The 18,149-nt window shown below is 33.1% G+C and overlaps 1 protein-coding gene across 3 annotated transcripts; it reads left to right on the forward strand.

The window, feature by feature from the left end:
• Positions 1 to 7,420: 7,420 nt before the first annotated feature.
• Positions 7,421 to 16,208, forward strand: LOC132278856 (increased DNA methylation 3-like). Of its 3 annotated transcripts, none has more exons than XM_059780756.1 (3): positions 7,421 to 7,669; positions 14,541 to 14,795; positions 15,770 to 16,208. In XM_059780756.1, the coding sequence occupies exons 2-3, from the start codon at positions 14,576 to 14,578 to the stop codon at positions 16,009 to 16,011; spliced, it is 462 nt and encodes a 153-aa protein (XP_059636739.1). In that variant the 5' UTR covers positions 7,421 to 7,669; positions 14,541 to 14,575; the 3' UTR covers positions 16,012 to 16,208. The 3 variants fall into 3 exon arrangements, with proteins under 3 accessions (XP_059636739.1, XP_059636738.1, XP_059636740.1); XM_059780755.1 differs by having other exon boundaries at positions 7,422 to 7,669; positions 14,561 to 14,795; XM_059780757.1 differs by having other exon boundaries at positions 7,430 to 7,669; positions 14,561 to 14,795; positions 15,773 to 16,208.
• Positions 16,209 to 18,149: the final 1,941 nt, after the last annotated feature.

Raw genomic sequence — 18,149 nt, forward strand, 5'->3', positions numbered from 1 at the left:
CAAGGGTGTGTGTAAAGAGTGAGACAACTGAGTGGGTAACAAGATACATACAACTAGTGGATGTTTTTATTGGCTAAGGCCAAGAACCAAGGTTTTTCCCTATTGAGAGGGTTTCCTTGTATACCTTGTATTATGTGCATCATTTGTGTTTGATTTGCTTGGATTGATTATCTTAAAAAGTTAAAATAGACCAATTCACCCCCCTTTTGGTCTAACAACCTTGATGACATCTACCTTCTCTATGAGTGGCTAGTCCTTCACTTAGGGCTTGGATGAGCCCTAAACTTGTGTAATTAAACTCTTGTTCTTCAATTTTTGGGGATTTATATGTTGTAATTTGTGATATGGTCTTGTATAATCAAACTTGGTTGTACCAAGATTTTTATTGATAATTCTTCCTATTGATTCTCTATGTTGGTTGCATATTGTCTTATGTGTAATTAATTGAGGATTAATCTATACACTAAATGTTTTTTGTAATTGTGTTTAGTGATGGTCATGCATGGGTCTTATTGGATACAATTGTTAATTAGTTTTAATCAACATGAAAAAAGTTTTATTTTTTATTTATTTTTTTAATTTTTTTTATTGGAAGTTGAACAAAATAGAAGTACACAAATATTTTTATGAACTAGCATATAATTGGACTCCAATGGGAGTAATTTGTCTGGGAACGTAAGTTTCATGAACTAGCAAATAATTGGAAATGGTCCTTTACTTGATTTTGTTTATCCTGGATATTGAAATTGAGGTCTTAATTTGATGCATAGTTTGTTTTTGTACTTAGTTTTGTTACTGGATTGATTTTTTCGGCATTACTACAATGGTGAATTTGCATTTTATTACAAACTAGGGTTTGTATGTTGAGAATTTTTGTGGGATGTACATATATATATACATATATTCCAGCATTAATACAATGGTGAATTTGCATTTTTATTGCAAACTAGGGTTTATATGTTGAGAATTTTTGTGAGATGTACATATATTCTATATTGGCTGTAGGTATAAATTGTTAATAAGGGTAGTTTTGTCTAATTTATTAACTTATAAAAGTTTAAAAAGGTCAATTAAATGGTTAAAGGGCAATTTGGTCAATTTTCCATGCTAGTTGGCTTCAAAGGGTGTCTTTGTCCACTTTTCAATCTTCAAAGGATATCATTGTCCCAAAATCAGCTAAGTTTCATCAGTCCATCTTTTTGGCAAACCTCAGGGGATGTTGTTGTACTTTACCCTATATATATATAATGAGATAGTATATTGGTTGTATGGACAAAGAAGGAAATTTAGAAATTTATTGGATTACTCAACTATTTATAGGCTACTACACACATATTCATGAAATGATATGTCTGTTCAACTATAAGAAGTTTTTACCATTAACTTACTTGAAAACCAATTTGATACACAATAAAAGATGTGTTTCCAACAAAAGAGGTTCAAAGGTGACCGTTAATAAAATATCTAATAATTTTTTGCACAAAAACCTTTGCACGGAAAGATGGAAAGAGAGAGCAAGAGAGTAATTTAGGAAGTTGAATACTTTTTTTTATATGATCATATACTTTCAATAGTTTTAAGGAAGCAAAGCATGTTCTTTTATTGTAAAAATAATAATAATCAATACAAAATAATTTAAATTGAGAGGTGATATATTTAATTGGACAATAACTCTTCATGAATCAAAAAATGTTTGAATTTAAGAGAAACTCTTTATAAAAAGAAGACAACCAAGGTATATAAAATTGTCCGGAGTTTTGTTTTTTTTTTCTTTTTTTCGCAAACAGGTGCCAGTAGTTAAGAATAGGGCTGGCCACGGATCGGATCGGATCAGATTAGGCATCAATCCTAATCCGATCCGCTCACAACGGATTGGGAGATTCTGAATCCGCCACCAATCCGTTAGCTAATGGATCGGATCAGATTCGATCTGTGAAATGGCGGATCGGATCAGATCCATCCGCGGACTGAATATGCCATAACAATCTCCAACATTTGCAAGAGTATAAAAATTTGATTAAACTAACAATGAACTTTAAATCAGAAAAACACAACACAGTGAGGTGGAGACGGCAAAGAAGATCAGAAAAATAAGGAGACAGGAGAGAAGATTTAGAAGAAAAGAGGTGAGGAGGGTTTTTTTTCACCGATTGGTGGCTAGATTTCGATTTGGTGAGGGCCGTTTTTCTCTTTAGTCTTCCTTGAGTTCTCTGGCAGAGAAGATCAGAAGGATTAATTCAATGAAGACTGAAGAAAGAGTAAAGTTACCCCAAGGAGGAAGATGTTTTGACACAAAATCTGGCCAATACCAGTAAGCCGAAAGATTCCATTTTGTTGGGGAGACAAAAAGTCCATGGCCTTTTCAAAGTCTCGTAGGTGTCAAGGTCAAGTGGTCCTAACACTAATATTAATTATATATATATATATATATAGGATTGTATATTGTATAATTATATTATATAATATTAATATATTATGTGTGTGTGTGTGTGTATATATATATATATATGCTACGGATCGGCCACGGATCAGATTCACAGATCGGATCGGATTTTTAACATCCTAATCCGTGATCCGATTCGTGAACTACGGATTCAATTATTTTGAATCCGCTACCGATCCGTGAGTCTAGCAATCCGATCCGATCCGTACGGATTGGATCCACGGATTCGTTGATTTTTTGCCCACCCCTAGTTAAGAATTTAAATCTATCTATCTAAAGGTGTAAAAGTGCATTGACAAGAATATCAAAAAGTGTTGAAATCCTAAACAGTGTAATGATTGGGAATTAAAAGGTGTATAACAATGTAAATGGAAAACTAGAAAAGTCACGTAAAAATATTTTTTAATTAAATTAATTATTTTAAAATGTATATAAATATTATAAATCAAATACACTTTATATACATAATGAGATAGTATATTGGTTGCATGGACAAAGAAGGAAATTTGGAAAATTATTGGATTACTCTACTATTTATAGGCTACTATACACCTGTTCAAGAAATGATATGTTTATTCAACTAGAAGAAGTTTTTACCATTAACTTTCTTAAAAACTAATTTGATACACAATAAAAGATGTGTTTCCAACAAAAGGGTTCAAAGGTGATCATGAATAAAATATCTAATAATTTTTTGCATAAAAAAAAATTGCATAAAAAGATGGAGAGAGAGAGAGAGAAAGAGTAAGAGAGTAATTTAGGGACTATAAATATCTGTCTCCTTTTTTTATATGATCATATAGTTTCAATAGTTTTAAGGAAGCAAAGCATATTCTTTTATTGTAAAAATAATAATAATAATAATAAATACAAAATAATTTAAATTGAGATGTGATATATTTTAATTGGACAATAACTCTTAATGAAAGAAAAAGTGTTTGAATTTAAGATAAACTCTTTATAAAAGAAGACAATCAAAATATATAAAACAATCCGGAGTTTTTTTTTTTTCTTTGCAAAGAGCTGTCAGTAGTTAAGAATGTAAATATATCTATCTAAAAGTGTAAAAGTGCATTGGCAAGAATATCAAAAAGTGTTGAAATCCTAAACAGTGCAATCATTGGTGTATAACAATGTAAATGAGAAACTTGAAAAGTCACGTAATAATATTTTTTAATTAAATTAATTATTTTAAAATGTATATAAATATTATAAATCAAATACACTTTTATAGAATTATCCACGTGCATTGCACGTGGTGAAAATTTACTTCAATATAATGTAACATATAATTGTTGGAAACAACTAGATTTCCTTCCTTAATATATGTAAAATAAATTGTCACCAACTACATTAAATTATATTAAATTATATGCAATTCAAACTAAATTTATCTTGCATTTTGAGGTTAATAAATAAAACGAAGATATAAATTTTTTGTTTAGCACAATAATAAAAAGAAGATACTAACACAAAATTGTATATTTAAATCAATAAAAAAGTTCGAGATTAAATGTTATAGAAATTAATGTCAAGGCGGCATTATTGATATTAACCGAAACAAAGAAGGTGAGTACCAATCAAACTATCTCCATAAATAATTACATAATCAGTACATAGATATATTAGTTGTACTAACAAAATTAACATCCAGGCTAAATATAGCGACCTATTACTCAACTTTAATAAATAAATTTCAAATTAGCAGCGTTTATTAAAAATTCCAATGCATATATTTCTCTATTTTAAAATTAATAATTGATCGTTTGCCAAAAGGATGAATCCTAACATGGTTTTATAATTCTTTCTCATATATATTTTGTTTTGCATAAACAGTTAAGATTTTCTAGAACATTGATTGTTAAGTTATTTAATGAAAACTGAATTTTATGGGGATTTAATATAGATTCAAATGTTTTCCGTGCTGATGAATGTTCTGGTACCAGGAAAAAAAAAAACATAAAATAAAATACTCAATCTGTATAATCGTGGAAAACTTTAAAGTATTTGAGATGAAGTTATTCAATCATGGAAAACTTTAAAAGAAATTGGAATTTTTATTTTTAAACAATCTTAATCGTCTATTATATATATATATATATATGGAGTGATGTATATAACACAAAATAAAATGTTTTATTCCTTTCCCTTTTTAGAGAAAGTTTTAGAGATTGAATTTTTCGGTAAGACTAATTGAATCTCAATTTCAACCAACGCGAATAACTTACTTGTCACACGTGTTTTGGTTTCATTATATTACGTTTTCTTAAAGACACGACTTTCAACTATTTTATTCAACAATAATAAAATTCAGAATATATATATATATATATATATGAGTTGCAGTGTTTCATCTAACCTTAATAAAATTTAAAATACAATATAAAATTAAGGAAAGCAATAGTATGTATAAATGTCTTCCACGCATACATTGTCATATTACCCATAAATTCAAATATAGGGAAATGAAAATAACAATAGATTTGATTCTAGGAAAGGAAGATAATGATATAGAAAAGTTACATAAAGGTATCCAGTACACGTTAAAACTTATATACAATATGTGAGAGGAACCTTATATAAGCTACTCCACACCCCTAGTAAGTAGACACTACTATTCAATATTGACACATTTCCGTATTAAATTCTACTATTCAATATTGACACTTTCCATATTAAATTATCCACATTTTTTCAAAATTCAACAATTAGGAAGTTTTAAAAACTTATTTAATTAATAAAAATCTAACCGTAACTAACTAAAAATTATAATTTAAACTTTATGTATATATATATATATACAATAGGTATTTTAATTTGGAGACAACTCTAGTTAAAATAACATCTTCTTGAGGCAATTATTCCAAAAAGTAATGTTAAAATATTTTTTAATTATTTATTTTGTTCTTAAAATGAAAAATGTTAGTGTCTTTTAACTGAGATTTATTTATTGATTTAAAATACAGAAGGTGTTTGGCATTAATTAGAAGGTAACTTTTAGAATAGTCATTATTACATTTGTACTTGTAAAAGAAGTTAAACTTTCGTGAAACCAGTGTGAGAAAGTGAGGAATAGGTTTTTTAGTTATTTAAAATAGTGATGAACTTTAGAAAAGTTTTCAAGTTATGATATGTATATGTAATATGTGTGAAAATTCTCGTATATGATTATTTTATTTCTTGAATTAGAATAACTGAATATAAGACACTTTTCTCATTATGATATATGTATGTATAGAAGAACATAATAATTTACAAGAAAACAATTACTTGAAAAGTCACATGGTATGTAAAAAGTCGCGTATATTGACTATATGTGAAAAGTCACATATATTGACTAAATTTATATAACTGATTTAATATATAATTAAAATGACTAATAAATTGTATATAAATATTAGAAAAGGAATCCACTTTTATTACTTGTATATATATATATATATATATGTAAAATTATGAGGACAATAATGCATTTCATGCAAATATATGTAAGCCTAATACATGAATATCACATTTATTAATAAAATATTAAACAGGTGACACATGGCGAATAAGTTCAAATTGGAACAAAAATTCAAAAAAGAAAATAAGAGGGAGATAAGGCCAAATCCTTTACACTAAATTAGAAAAAAAAAAAAAAAAAAAAAAAAAAAAAAAAAAAAATCGAAAAGAAAATATCACCGAGAGAAATATGCCAAAAAAAGGTTCCGGGATCCTAGTACTACTATAAATTTGTAAGGCAATAGCCTAGAAAGGGCGTAGATTGAAAGTTGGGAATTGTGTTAGGAATTGCCTATTAAGGAAAGTAAGGATATTAATATTGATGATGCATATATGGAAGCTAACAGCCACAATATGCGTAATCAAGTGTTACATCCCTATAATCCTGGACACGGCTCTACAAGTTCCTAAAAACAAGCTCTGATGATGTGATTAATACTGATGATGCAGATATGGAAGCTAACAGCCACAATATGCGTAACCAAGTGTTACATCCCTATAATCCTGGACACGGCTCTACAAGTTCCTAAAAACAAGCTCTAATGTTGAAATTTCACAGCATCAGAGCTTGTTTTTAGGAACTTGTAGAGCCGTGTCCAGGATTATAGGGATGTAACACTTGGTTACGCATATTGTGGCTGTTAGCTTCCCTACATTCACAGCATCAGAGCTTGTTTTCAGGAACTTGTAGAGTCGTGTCCAGGATTACAGGGATGTAACACTTGGTTTACGCATATTGTGGCTGTTAGCTTCCCTGCATTCACAGCATTAGAGCTTGTTTTTAGGAACTTGTAGAGCCGTGTCCAGGATTATAGGGATGTAACACTTGGTTACGCATATTGTGGCTGTTAGCTTCCCTGCACCAGTATTAATATCTTTATTTTCCTTAATATTGCCCAGCTTAACTGAAAAAAAAAAAAAAAAAAAAAAGAACATTCCTTCAATTTTCAAAATCTTTGGTTCCATTGTTGACTGTCCGTTTGAATTCCTCTTTATAATTTTTTGTACACACATCCATAAAACATGTTATCTTTTCACAGCATCGAGCTTGTTTTTAGGAACTTGTAGAGCCGTGTCCAGGATTATAGGGATGTAACACTTGGTTACGCATATTGTGGCTGTTAGCTTCCTTGCACCAGTATTAATATCTTTATTTTCCTTAATATTGCCCCAGCTTAACTGAAAAAAAAAAAAAAAAAACATTCCTTCAATTTTCAAAATCTTTGGTTCCATTGTTGACTGTCCGTTTGAATTCCTCTTTATAATTTTTTGTACACACATCCATAAAACAAATTTTTTCTTTTGAATTCTTTTTAGCAAATTTTCTTTTACTAATGACTTATCAATGAATGACTTTATGTTTAGAATAAAAGAAAACATATTTTTTTATTTTTACAAATGGCTTATCATCGAAGAGCATGACTAGAATAAAAGAAAACATGTTTTGTTGGGGACAACAGTTTATTACTCCGGAATATTTTTTTTGGACAAATGTGACAGCAATTTGGGGGCTGCCCCATTCAGTTCTGAATCTTCTGACATGGCAACCTGACGTGCCGGTCTCTAGTTAATCGGGAATTATAGAGGAGTTTGCTGGACTTCTTAAAAGTCACAGAACTGCGAACCGGTTATTGTGAGAGCCGGTAACCGGAGTTCGACAAAGCACTTGGAAGTTTGAAGAAACGAACTGTTTCTCGCCGCCGTTCCTTCTCCGGCGAGCCGGCGGTGACTATTTCTTTTCTTTGTTTGTTAAGTTTGGCTTTTTCTTCATTTTATCTTTCTTTTATTCTCAGATTAGGGTTAGGGTTTTTGTTGTTTTACTCTTACGTTTTCTCTTTAGAGCACTTATTATTATTTTTGTAATGTGTGTGTGTTTTAGGAAAAATGTTAGATTTGTATTTGCAATTTTGCAACCATATATACACATATATCACAGTATTTGCACCATACATTTCATTTCCCATTATCATATTATTTGGCACAAGTTTATTATTGTTGAAGGTGAAAATTTGTGCCCATCCTTATTGATTATGAGTCTATTTACTTGTAATTGCTCTCTACCTCTGTTACTCAGCTGTATTTTGTCCTCCTATGCCATACATCACAACCCTGACCCTTTCAAATCTTCTAATGCAGACAGAGGCATTAGCTAATAAAACTAAGATTCAATGAAGCTATAGTTTCGTTCTTATGATTAATAGAAATGTGAGTAATGTATTTCTTCTTCAAATATGAGATTATAGAGTTTTTTGTTTGTTGCGCTGCTTGTATTTGACAGAATGATTGGACGGGATCTATTTGAAGTCCATCCCATATAGTTAGACAACGCTTTGTTGAGTGGTTATACATAACTCTAGAACTCTCAATTGACAGGTTTGAGACACTACCATATAGCTTAGTAGCACAATGAAGAATAGAGTCACTTATTATGTGTTTAACGCAAGAAGATAGGAAAAACAGTAATAAAGAAGCAAACAAGTTGTTATGAACTAATAAAACTTGGTGTCCAAAAAGTAACTCAACTACAATTCTCAAATTGTCAGTTATATATCTCTCCTAGAATTCAAAGAGATGCAATTCCTTCTAAATTAAAAGATCAAGTATGGAGCAGGAATAGCCATGAAAGCACCTATCCAAATGACCCATCGCTCCTTTAGATGGGAAAGCTTTTGTTTTCTGACTGGTTCAAGAAGCAATAAGTAGAGCTTATCTGATTCGGTTAGAGGGACTTTGTTTCCCGGAATCTCATCAGCACCACATAAAGTTGAAAAATGCCACAGCAGTAGAACTATACTAGGCAAACTCTCTTGGAGGTCATTTTAGAAACTATATTTGCAATTTTGCAACCATATATACATATATCATAGTATTTGCACCATACATTTCTTTTATCATTATCACACTATTTGGCATAAGTTTATTATTGTCGGATATTTGTTGTTGTGGCAAATCGTCTCCAATCACGAACCATTGAGTGCCGGCTATTGGTAGTTCTTGAAGTGTCAAAATGCCAGTGTCTTCCAATTTGGTCTTGCACGTGCATTTGAGGAGCCAAATATCGGGCATGTTTAGGCATTGACAAATTATTGTTCATATGTGATCTACTTATTCTCTTTTGAAAGCATAACAAGCCCTCCATGTTTTAAATTTTCTCTTGATCAGAAAAATAATAATTATTAGATAAAAAACCAAATTAGAATTTAAATAAAGCATTACCTTCCACAGGAATGAACAACAGAGATAAACTACAAACATGCATGCATTCGCAAATACAATAGGTGTATATGTAAATTACGTGCACCTAGTTAAAATGGAAAACTCTGTCTTTAAGTGAGTTTTTTTATTTTTTTAAATAGTACATAAGCCCACTCTTCCATAACTCGTGGATACCATAGAGGTGAAGATTTTGGGGGTGTTTTACAGCCACAATGATTTACCCAAGCCATTTCAAGATTGCAAAAATGCAGGCTTGGAGTAGACAGACCAGCAGGCACTAAAACAATCATATCTCCTTCGCTACAACTCCGATTGATCTGAAATCAGGGGCAAAACGAAGTTAACATCCGTGGCTACAACATATCTGAAAATCAGAATTTTTGGAGGTCGTTTGTCCAGTCTGCCGGAGGTTTAAAGTTGCTGTTCCTGCAAAGACTTAGTTCTAGAGTTCACGTCTGTTGGCAATCTCCAAGTTGCCCAAAGGAGACGATTTTTGAACTTCTCTTAAGTTTTGATTCATAATAACATATGGGATTTTCGATTTAAAGATTCTGCAAAATAGAGTAATAGACCTGTTTTCCAACAATTCCCAACCCCCTCTAGGTCTAGATCACGACCTCGAATTACTGTAATAAGAGCCTAGGGTTCGGTCCAATAGTTGGTATTAGAGTGGGTTACCCAAATTTAGTGAGTAGATTATTGATAGTCTTAAGGAAGGTGGATTTACATCTAGACCAGTTTGGTTTCATGTAAGTAACTATAACTATTGGAAGGCTAGAATGAGAGCATTTCTGATGTAGGACAATTTTATCTACTTAGTAATTTTTATTATTTAGATTTCTTATTTATTTATTTTTATATTTTTTTATAGGAAGTGTACTTTTATTAAATTTCTTTGCGGAATTGTTTTCCTTTTACTATTAGGTTTCTTTATGTTTTTAGTTTTCTTCTAATGTTAGGTTTTCTTTTATTATAAATACGTATACTGCCAAGTGCATAATTAACTTTTATTAATTCAATTATCAATACAAATATCATATATCTTTAAAATTATCCTTTGTTTTGTGAATTCAAAACACCCACCTTGTGGATTTAAGGTAATCTGTTCTCCGTGAACAAATTTATCGCTTCTGCTTACGTCAGTTGGTATGTAGTACAATTTTATCTACTTAGTAATTTTTATTATTTAGATTTCTTATTTATTTTGTTTTTATATTTTTTTATAGGAAGTGTACTTTTATTAAATTTCTTTGAGGAATTGTTTTCCTTTTGCTATTAGGTTTCTTTATGTTTTTAGTTTTTTTCTAATGTTAGGTATTCTTTTATTATAAATACGTGTACTGCCAAGTGCATAATTAACTTTTATTCATTCAATTATCAATACAAATATCAGATTTCTCTTAAATTATCCTTTCGTTTTGTGGATTCAAAACACCCACCTTGTGGATTCAAGGTAATTTGTTCCTTGTAAACAAATTTATCTCTTCCGCTTACATCAGTTGGTATCAGAGCCTTGTCTTTTTCTGGTCTGATGGCAGGTGATCGTTTTCGTGGCATCCTCGCTGGCGACGAAGATCGATAGAGAGTGGCCCCTTTTAGAGCCAAATTTCAAGACATCAACGTGAAACCCAACAAACGTTGCAAGATATTCAAGCAATGATTGTTCGGCTTAAGTTGGGTCTAGAGCAGAACCGCGATAACAATAGGTTGTGCAACGACATAGATCGTGTTTATCTTGTTCATAATCGCAATCCCTTCCCTCCGTATAGTCATTCAGCCTATGAGGAAAAGGTGTTTGGGGATCATAGAGAGACACGAAGATATCATTATCGGGATTATGATTCTAGGAATTTTCCTCCTAGAAGTTTTGATGGTCTCTTTCATATTGAAGATTTTCTAGATTGGCTACAAGATTTTGAGAGCTTCTTTGATTACATGGGGATTCCAGAGGATAAGAAAGTGGCACTTGTCGCATACAAATTGAAGGGAAGAGCTTTTGTTTGGTGGGATCAATTGTGGGTTACTCGTGCACGACAAAGAAAAACACTGATAGAGTCTTGGTACCAAGATTATCAGTTGAGGTGTACGAAGAGTCAGTCCTATAGCGATTTATCGTTGTCTTCGAAGCCTTGACCTCCTCCTACAATGGTCAAGTTTACACCAGAATTGAAATTTGAGAGTAATTGTTTTGAAGAGAAGAAAAAAATAGATAACAAGAATTAAGATCCTAATAATTTTGTTGAAGCAACTAGGGAATTTCAAGAGGTTGATTGTGAGCAAGATTTAGTTACTTCATCTCTAGTTGTTGAAGATGGTGAAATTGGTCATACTGTAGTTATAGGAGAGATTCCATAATACAACTAAGACCCACTTTGAAGACATCATGGCTGGTTTGGGTGAGGTAGAATGTGGAGGCGATTGCAACCCAAATAATAATTTGGAGAACGAGGATGAACTTCAAAGTAGTAGCAGCTGTTTGACGTGGTTTAGAGATATGGTTGAAGAAGGAGAAGCTAATGGTCACGTTACTGGGCAGGATATTAGCATTCACTGGGCAACTTCCAACTTGGAAACAATCAACTATTCAAATAAAAGGGCCAGCATCAGTTGGGAGAAATTGGGTGCAATTACAAATAAAAACAATGGCGACTCCCAAGGAGTACAATGTGGTTGTTGCTAGCTGTGAGTATTTAGAAGACCATATTTACAAGGTTGATATTTGCCTTAATTTTGGCATCTTACAAGAATTAAGGGACACAATCAATGCTCTTTTGTTATCAATGGGAATGCTTACTTTGGCCTTGGTGTTGTGCTACAGTAAATGGAAGGAGAGGATAATAAAAGAAGGATTGAGTGGCCTTTATGTAAAAAGGCATTGCGATGAGGGTGGACCTCTATATCAGATTAAGACTCACTTTTATCTGTACTTAAATTTGAGGACGAATTCTTTTGAAGTGGAGGGGATTGATGTAGGTCAATTTTATCTCCTTAGTAATTTTTATTAGTTAGATTTCTTATTTATTTTATTTTTATATTGTTATTGGAAGTTTACTTTTATTAAATTTCTTTGAGGAATTGTTTTCCTTTTGCTATTAGGTTTCTTTATGTTTTTAGTTTTCTTCTAATGTTAGGTTTTCGTTTATTATAAATACGTGTACTACCAAGTGCATAATTAACTTTTATTCATTCAATTATCAATACAAATATCAGATTTCTCTTAAATTATCCTTTGTTTTATGGATTCAAAACACCCACCTAGTGGATTCAAGGTAATCTGTTCCTCGTGAACAAATTTATTGCTTTTGCTTACGTCAATTTCTAAAATTAAATTGAAGAAAAAGCTTAGTTTACTGTAGAGCATGATTGGAACATCTAGTTGTTAAAGATTTTGATGGTAGGTCAACTGCAAAACCTAGTGAAGAATGGTCTAAGTGAACTTGAAAGGGAAATTTTAATTCTAAATGTATGAATGCTATTTTTACTGTTGTGTCACCTAGTCAATTTGCTAGGAGATTTTATTGTTTTAAAGAAAGTATATGAAGGAACAACTCCTGTTAAAATCTCTAAAATTCAAATGCTCATTAAGAAATTTGAAAGTCTTAGAATGGAAGATAGTAAAACATTTGACGAATCTATGCAAAACTCAATGACATAGTAAACAGCAAATACAGACTTGGAGAGAAAATCCTTCAGAACAAAGTCGTCAAAAAAATTCTGAGATCACTCTGAGCTCTCTAGGAAACAATGAGACTCAATACCATAATTGATCTTGCACTTCCATTGTTAAATTATGATATCTATTGGGATGGATGGCTCCAAGAGAAAAGTACTTCCTTTTCCTATATTTATTTGCCACATTCTTGAGCTCCATTGTGATGCTCGATTTGGTTTTCAAGAGAAATGTGAAGAGGAAAGGACTCCAGTCACTCCCGTCTCAACAAAATCACCTCCCACCTTTCATTAGAACGAAGGCATGCTTATATGATATTGGCATCTAGTGAGTTAAGTGATGAAGGTGAGAACATAAGGAAGAAAGGAAGAGCATTTTCAAGTGAATCTGTCACCACAACATACAAATTCAACTACAAATGATATTCGACATCTAGAACAATACATGACAAACTTTTGACTCAACATGGACAACCAGCACATTCGGCGTCTAGATGCTTTAGAGAATCATGTCACTCGATATGATTATGACTTTGCCACATTCAAGTAGGATACATTTGAATATCTCCAAAACATTCACTATAATGTTGTTTGTATTGGGCATCATTTCCGGAGACTTGCTGGTGATCGAGCCTGTGGCATTGGGGGTGATGGACTTTAGTTTTAATATAGCTACTGATTTTGCTTAGTTTTACTATATTAGGTTTTTATATTTGTTTCTTTTGGTTTATATTTTTCGGTTTGGTTATATTGAGTTTTTGACTCTATACATCTTACAAATTCTGGTACAGCTTATAGGGATTAGTCTTACTGAGCAAAAGTTTTTAACAATGTAATTCTTATTGAATTTATACATGTTACAAATTTTGGTACAGCTTATAGGGATTAGTCTTACGGAGCAAATTTTTTGAACAATGTATTTCTTTGTCAAGTTTGAATGAAATTCCGGATTGGTTATATGCACATATATATATATATATATATATATATATATATATATATATACACGCCCTCCATCCAACAAAAAATGTCCACCTTTCCTTTTTTGGCTGTCCCAAAATAATTGTCCCAATTCAAAATACAATGTACTAATTTTCTTTTTCTTTCTTTTTAATTTTTTTTTTCACCTTTCAAAAAAATAAAAAAAATTTACTAATTTTCTAATATTCCTAATTTACCCTCCTTGTCTCGAAGTTATAAAAGCATGTGGTTCCACCATAGAAGCATATATTTGGAAATTCATTCTCTACCACGGTCCACTACCGCCTATAATAATAAAAAAAATAATTAAAAACTACACTCTTAAACAGTTAAGTTCCCCAAAAGGGACACATCTTATGGGACAGAGGTAGAATATATATATATATACACACACACACTGTTGTTTAAGTTATTTTGTCAATCTTGTGACAAAAAGGGGTAGTATATAGTATGTGATATGCATAAATAAGGAGGAGCATTAGCATTGTTATTTGAGTTGTTTTTTTAATATATATTTGCATTATATGCTTGCATTTTTGTTTAAACTTATGCAGCTAAGCTTTAATGATTGGTATCTTTGCTTTTGCTTTTGCTCACCTTGTTATAATGTACCGGCTATAGTGTTGTTTATGGTTTGCAGTTCAAATATTGGTGAAGATGTTTTCAAGCATTGCAAGCTGGCTATTGAATTGTTTTCGAGTGTTTTTATTTATTTATATTATTGATGTAGTTTTTTGAACATTGCCGAAGGTGGGAGACTTGGAAATGTCATCATTTTCAAGTGCCTGGAGTCTGGATGGGACTTGCATGATGCCCCTTTTATCTATTCCAGATGTATATGAATGTAGCTCAAAAGAATCTATTATAATGGCTGGAACTGCTAGAAGAGGGGGAACTGGACCATCTGTTGGAGCCGTGGACATTGGTGTTAGCAAATTTGCATATTATTTTCGAGTTGCTCTGCCTGGGGTTAAAAAGGATCCTGGTAAGTTTGTCCCTTTTTTTTTTTTTTTTTTTTTTTTTTTTTTTGATGTAATTTTATTTATTTATTTTGTATTTACTTGTTTCTTTGCAACAATCTATGGTTTTAAATATGCTATTATTTTAGGTTACCCTGGTTTATCTGTGAAATTGACAAAACTCCTTTAAGTTATAGGGGATTAAAAAGGCCAAATTGGTCCTTCATTCTAGAAAATTGGGCTACAAAAATTTATGACCTAGTTTGAACCATTGTGATCAAAACAGCATGTAAAATATTTCATGTTCCTTGTGACATTGAATGAAGAACTGCACAACAGGTTTATGGATCGTTTGACAACCAGAAAGAATTATCAATTGGAGCATGATTTTTTCATATAATTTGGATTTTATTTCATGTTTTTTGCATCTTGGGAAGGACTAGGTAAGGGGAAAAGGAAATGATTGAATTTGAACCCCAAGGGGTTGGCTCAAGTAGAAAAGAACTTGGCCTGGTGCCTCAGAAAGTATCTAGTCTAAGGTTTGACTCTTCTTGAGTGCAAACAATTCCTTGAGGGTATGTGTGTGAGTATCAATTAGAAAAAGAAAATTGATTGAATTTGCTTCCTTTTGGAAGATTATAGAACATTTATCTGTTTTCTAATTCTTCCAGAGAAGCCAGGGAGGTTTAGTCCAATTGTTTGATACACCGTCTTCTGTCTCCTTATCAAACTACATGAGGGTTCTTTTTTTCCCCCCTTTTACGTGTAAGACAATTCCTTGTAAACAAGGTTGAAAGTCAAATTTGTATCCAGTCCTCTCCCCATTTGTTCAAATTTGGATGAAGTTTTAAGCTGGCTTGCATGATCATGCCTCTAGTTGTCTTCCCACTAAACATCCTACCATGTGGTTTCAGATCATTCTCCTCCTCTTCTCATTGATCCTTCTTTTCTTTATAAGTTTGCTTTTTATACTTTTGGGAATTGATAATGCTTGCTGTAGCAGGTCAGTTCAGCTGTGAGATTGAACCTGGTGGGAAGGTCCATGTCCGGGGGGTGACATCGACTGGTGGAAGAACTGTTTCAAAACATTCTCGGGTTTTTGAAATGAAATTTCAGCAACAATGCCCACCTGGACCATTTACACTTTCTTTTTGTTTGCCAGGACCTGTCGATCCAAGGCTGTTCTCACCCAACTTCCGATCTGATGGCATTCTTGAAGGTGTTGTCGTGAAATACAAGTAATACCCGGTTTTGTAATACGTGGTCAATTAGACAAACCAGTAATTGTAGCATTCTGCTCACCAGGAACCCCAGGATTGCTTCATGTGGTTCTCGTGTTGTGTGTTTCCAGTCCAGTAAATAGAGCAATTATATGTAGCAGAAGGATGTAGAAAGGGTTCCTAGTTTGTTAGAACATGATCCAGATGATCTTTGTGACCTGTGTATATCTGTACCAAATCTCTCGTATGACTGGACATAACTGATCTTTTCCATGCATCAAGAAGAATAAACTAGCTAATTGAAGGGAACAAAAGTAAAAATTAATTTAAAAAAAAAAATGAATAGGAGGAAGATTGAAATGGATATTTCTTCTACGGAGTAATGTTAATTACGACGACATTCCCTGAGGTTTGTCGTATTGACAGGCATATATAAGTTAGCCTTTTTTTGGACAATGAGACTCCCTGAAACTTGATAAAGTTGACAAAACACCCCCTGATACCATCTGTACCCCCTGACACATTAGAAAATGACCAATTTGCCCTTTGACTTGTCAATTAAACCATTGGAATTTTGAAATTACAGATTTAACCTTTCATCACTACAACAATATACACCGAATACATATACGTGTGTGTATATATATATATATATAATCTCCTCTTAAGCTCTTATTTATACACGTGTGTGTGTGTGTGTGTGTGTGTGTGTAGATATATATTTAGAGAAAGACTGGGAGAAGAAGAGGGTGGTTGCACCTCCATTGGCGGCACACCACCATTACCACCATCATCATATCGCCACCTCCACTGGCGGCACACCACGATAGCCACCATCACTATACCGTCAGCTCCACCAACACCTTTCTCTCTCTGCGCTCTTATCTTCACAGCCCTGCCACACCTACACCCACACCCGCCACCACCATATCACAACCCTGCAACCACCATTTCACAGCCCCACCACACCCGCCACCACCACTTTACAACCCCGCCACCACCATATCACAACCTCGCCACCACTCCACGGCCCAGCCACACTTGCCACCACCACTTTACAGCCCCGCCACCACTCCACAGTCCTGCCACACCCACCACCACCACCACCAATCCACAGCCCCACCAAACCCACCCCCACCACCACTTCGAAGAAACGGAGGAGCAATTGGTGGTGGAATAAAGGCTGCTGAACCACCATCGTCGGCGCAATCCCTCTCTGCGAACCATAAATGTCCATTGCTTTGTCAAAATTGAAGCCTCGATATCTTCACTGCCTCGTGCTCATCGACCCTAATTCAAACCCCAAAACCCTAATTTTGACACTGAAACCCATGGCGATGATACCGCGATAGAGGATGGTAGGGCCTTAGAGCTTGAGAATGGAGCCAAAGGTTGGCCAGAGTGTGAGGTCTGAAGATAGGCACGAAGACCCAATTATCTGCATACAGATTTTGAGGGTGTCGACTAGGAACATGTGAGCTTTGGATTCGGTGACCATGATGATGCAGCATTGGTGAGCAGTGAGCTTTCCAAGCTAAAAATCAATCTTTGGTAGCAAGCTCACTCTGGTAGTATCAAAGGAAATCCAGGAGATCGGTGGGTTTCTTATGAAGGTGAGAGGATAGAGATAGAGAGCAAAATTTTTGGGTTTTTTATCGAAGAATAGGGTAGAGAGAGAAACCTATGATTTTTAAAAGGGTAATTATGTCATATACATATTTTTGATATTTTAGATTAATAATTGATATTTTATTGAAGGGCAATCTTGTCTTTTCATAACTTTTAAGGGCTTGTTTGGATTAAATTTCAGACAGGGGGTGTGAGTGCTCAAAAAATGGCTAACTTATATATGCATTGTCAATACGGCAAATCTCAGGGGATGTCGTTGTAATTGACCTCTCTCTTTCTCTCTCTCTCTCTCTCTATATATATATATGTTGAATCTATGAGCAATATGATAATGGAAGGTTTGGTAAATATTCTTTTGTGAGCGTGACAATCTTGGAGCCTTTCAACTCTCCAACACGCCAGAAGTTTCTTACTCTCTATTACTTTAATATGTTTTTATTGAAATTTTATTGGACTGTTATTATTTTATAATACTTTATTTAAAAAATCTACTATCTTTTACAATACTCTCGATGAATTTTAATGGTTTAA

This window comes from Cornus florida, unplaced genomic scaffold (assembly GCF_030987335.1).
Source record: "Cornus florida cultivar Cherokee Brave unplaced genomic scaffold, ASM3098733v1 CherokeeBrave_3.0.0_Hap2_Chr10, whole genome shotgun sequence".
Classification (NCBI taxonomy): domain Eukaryota; kingdom Viridiplantae; phylum Streptophyta; class Magnoliopsida; order Cornales; family Cornaceae; genus Cornus; species Cornus florida.

What these genes read in the sequence shown, in the direction of transcription:
- LOC132278856 (XM_059780756.1), top strand. Translation starts at nt 14,576, where the DNA reads ATGTCATCATTTTCAAGTGCCTGGAGTCTGGATGGGACTTGCATGATG. An exon ending in TGGGGTTAAAAAGGATCCTG is followed by an intron (nt 14,796 to 15,769) that starts GTAAGTTTGTCC and finishes TGCTTGCTGTAG; the next exon opens with CAGGTCAGTTCAGCTGTGAG.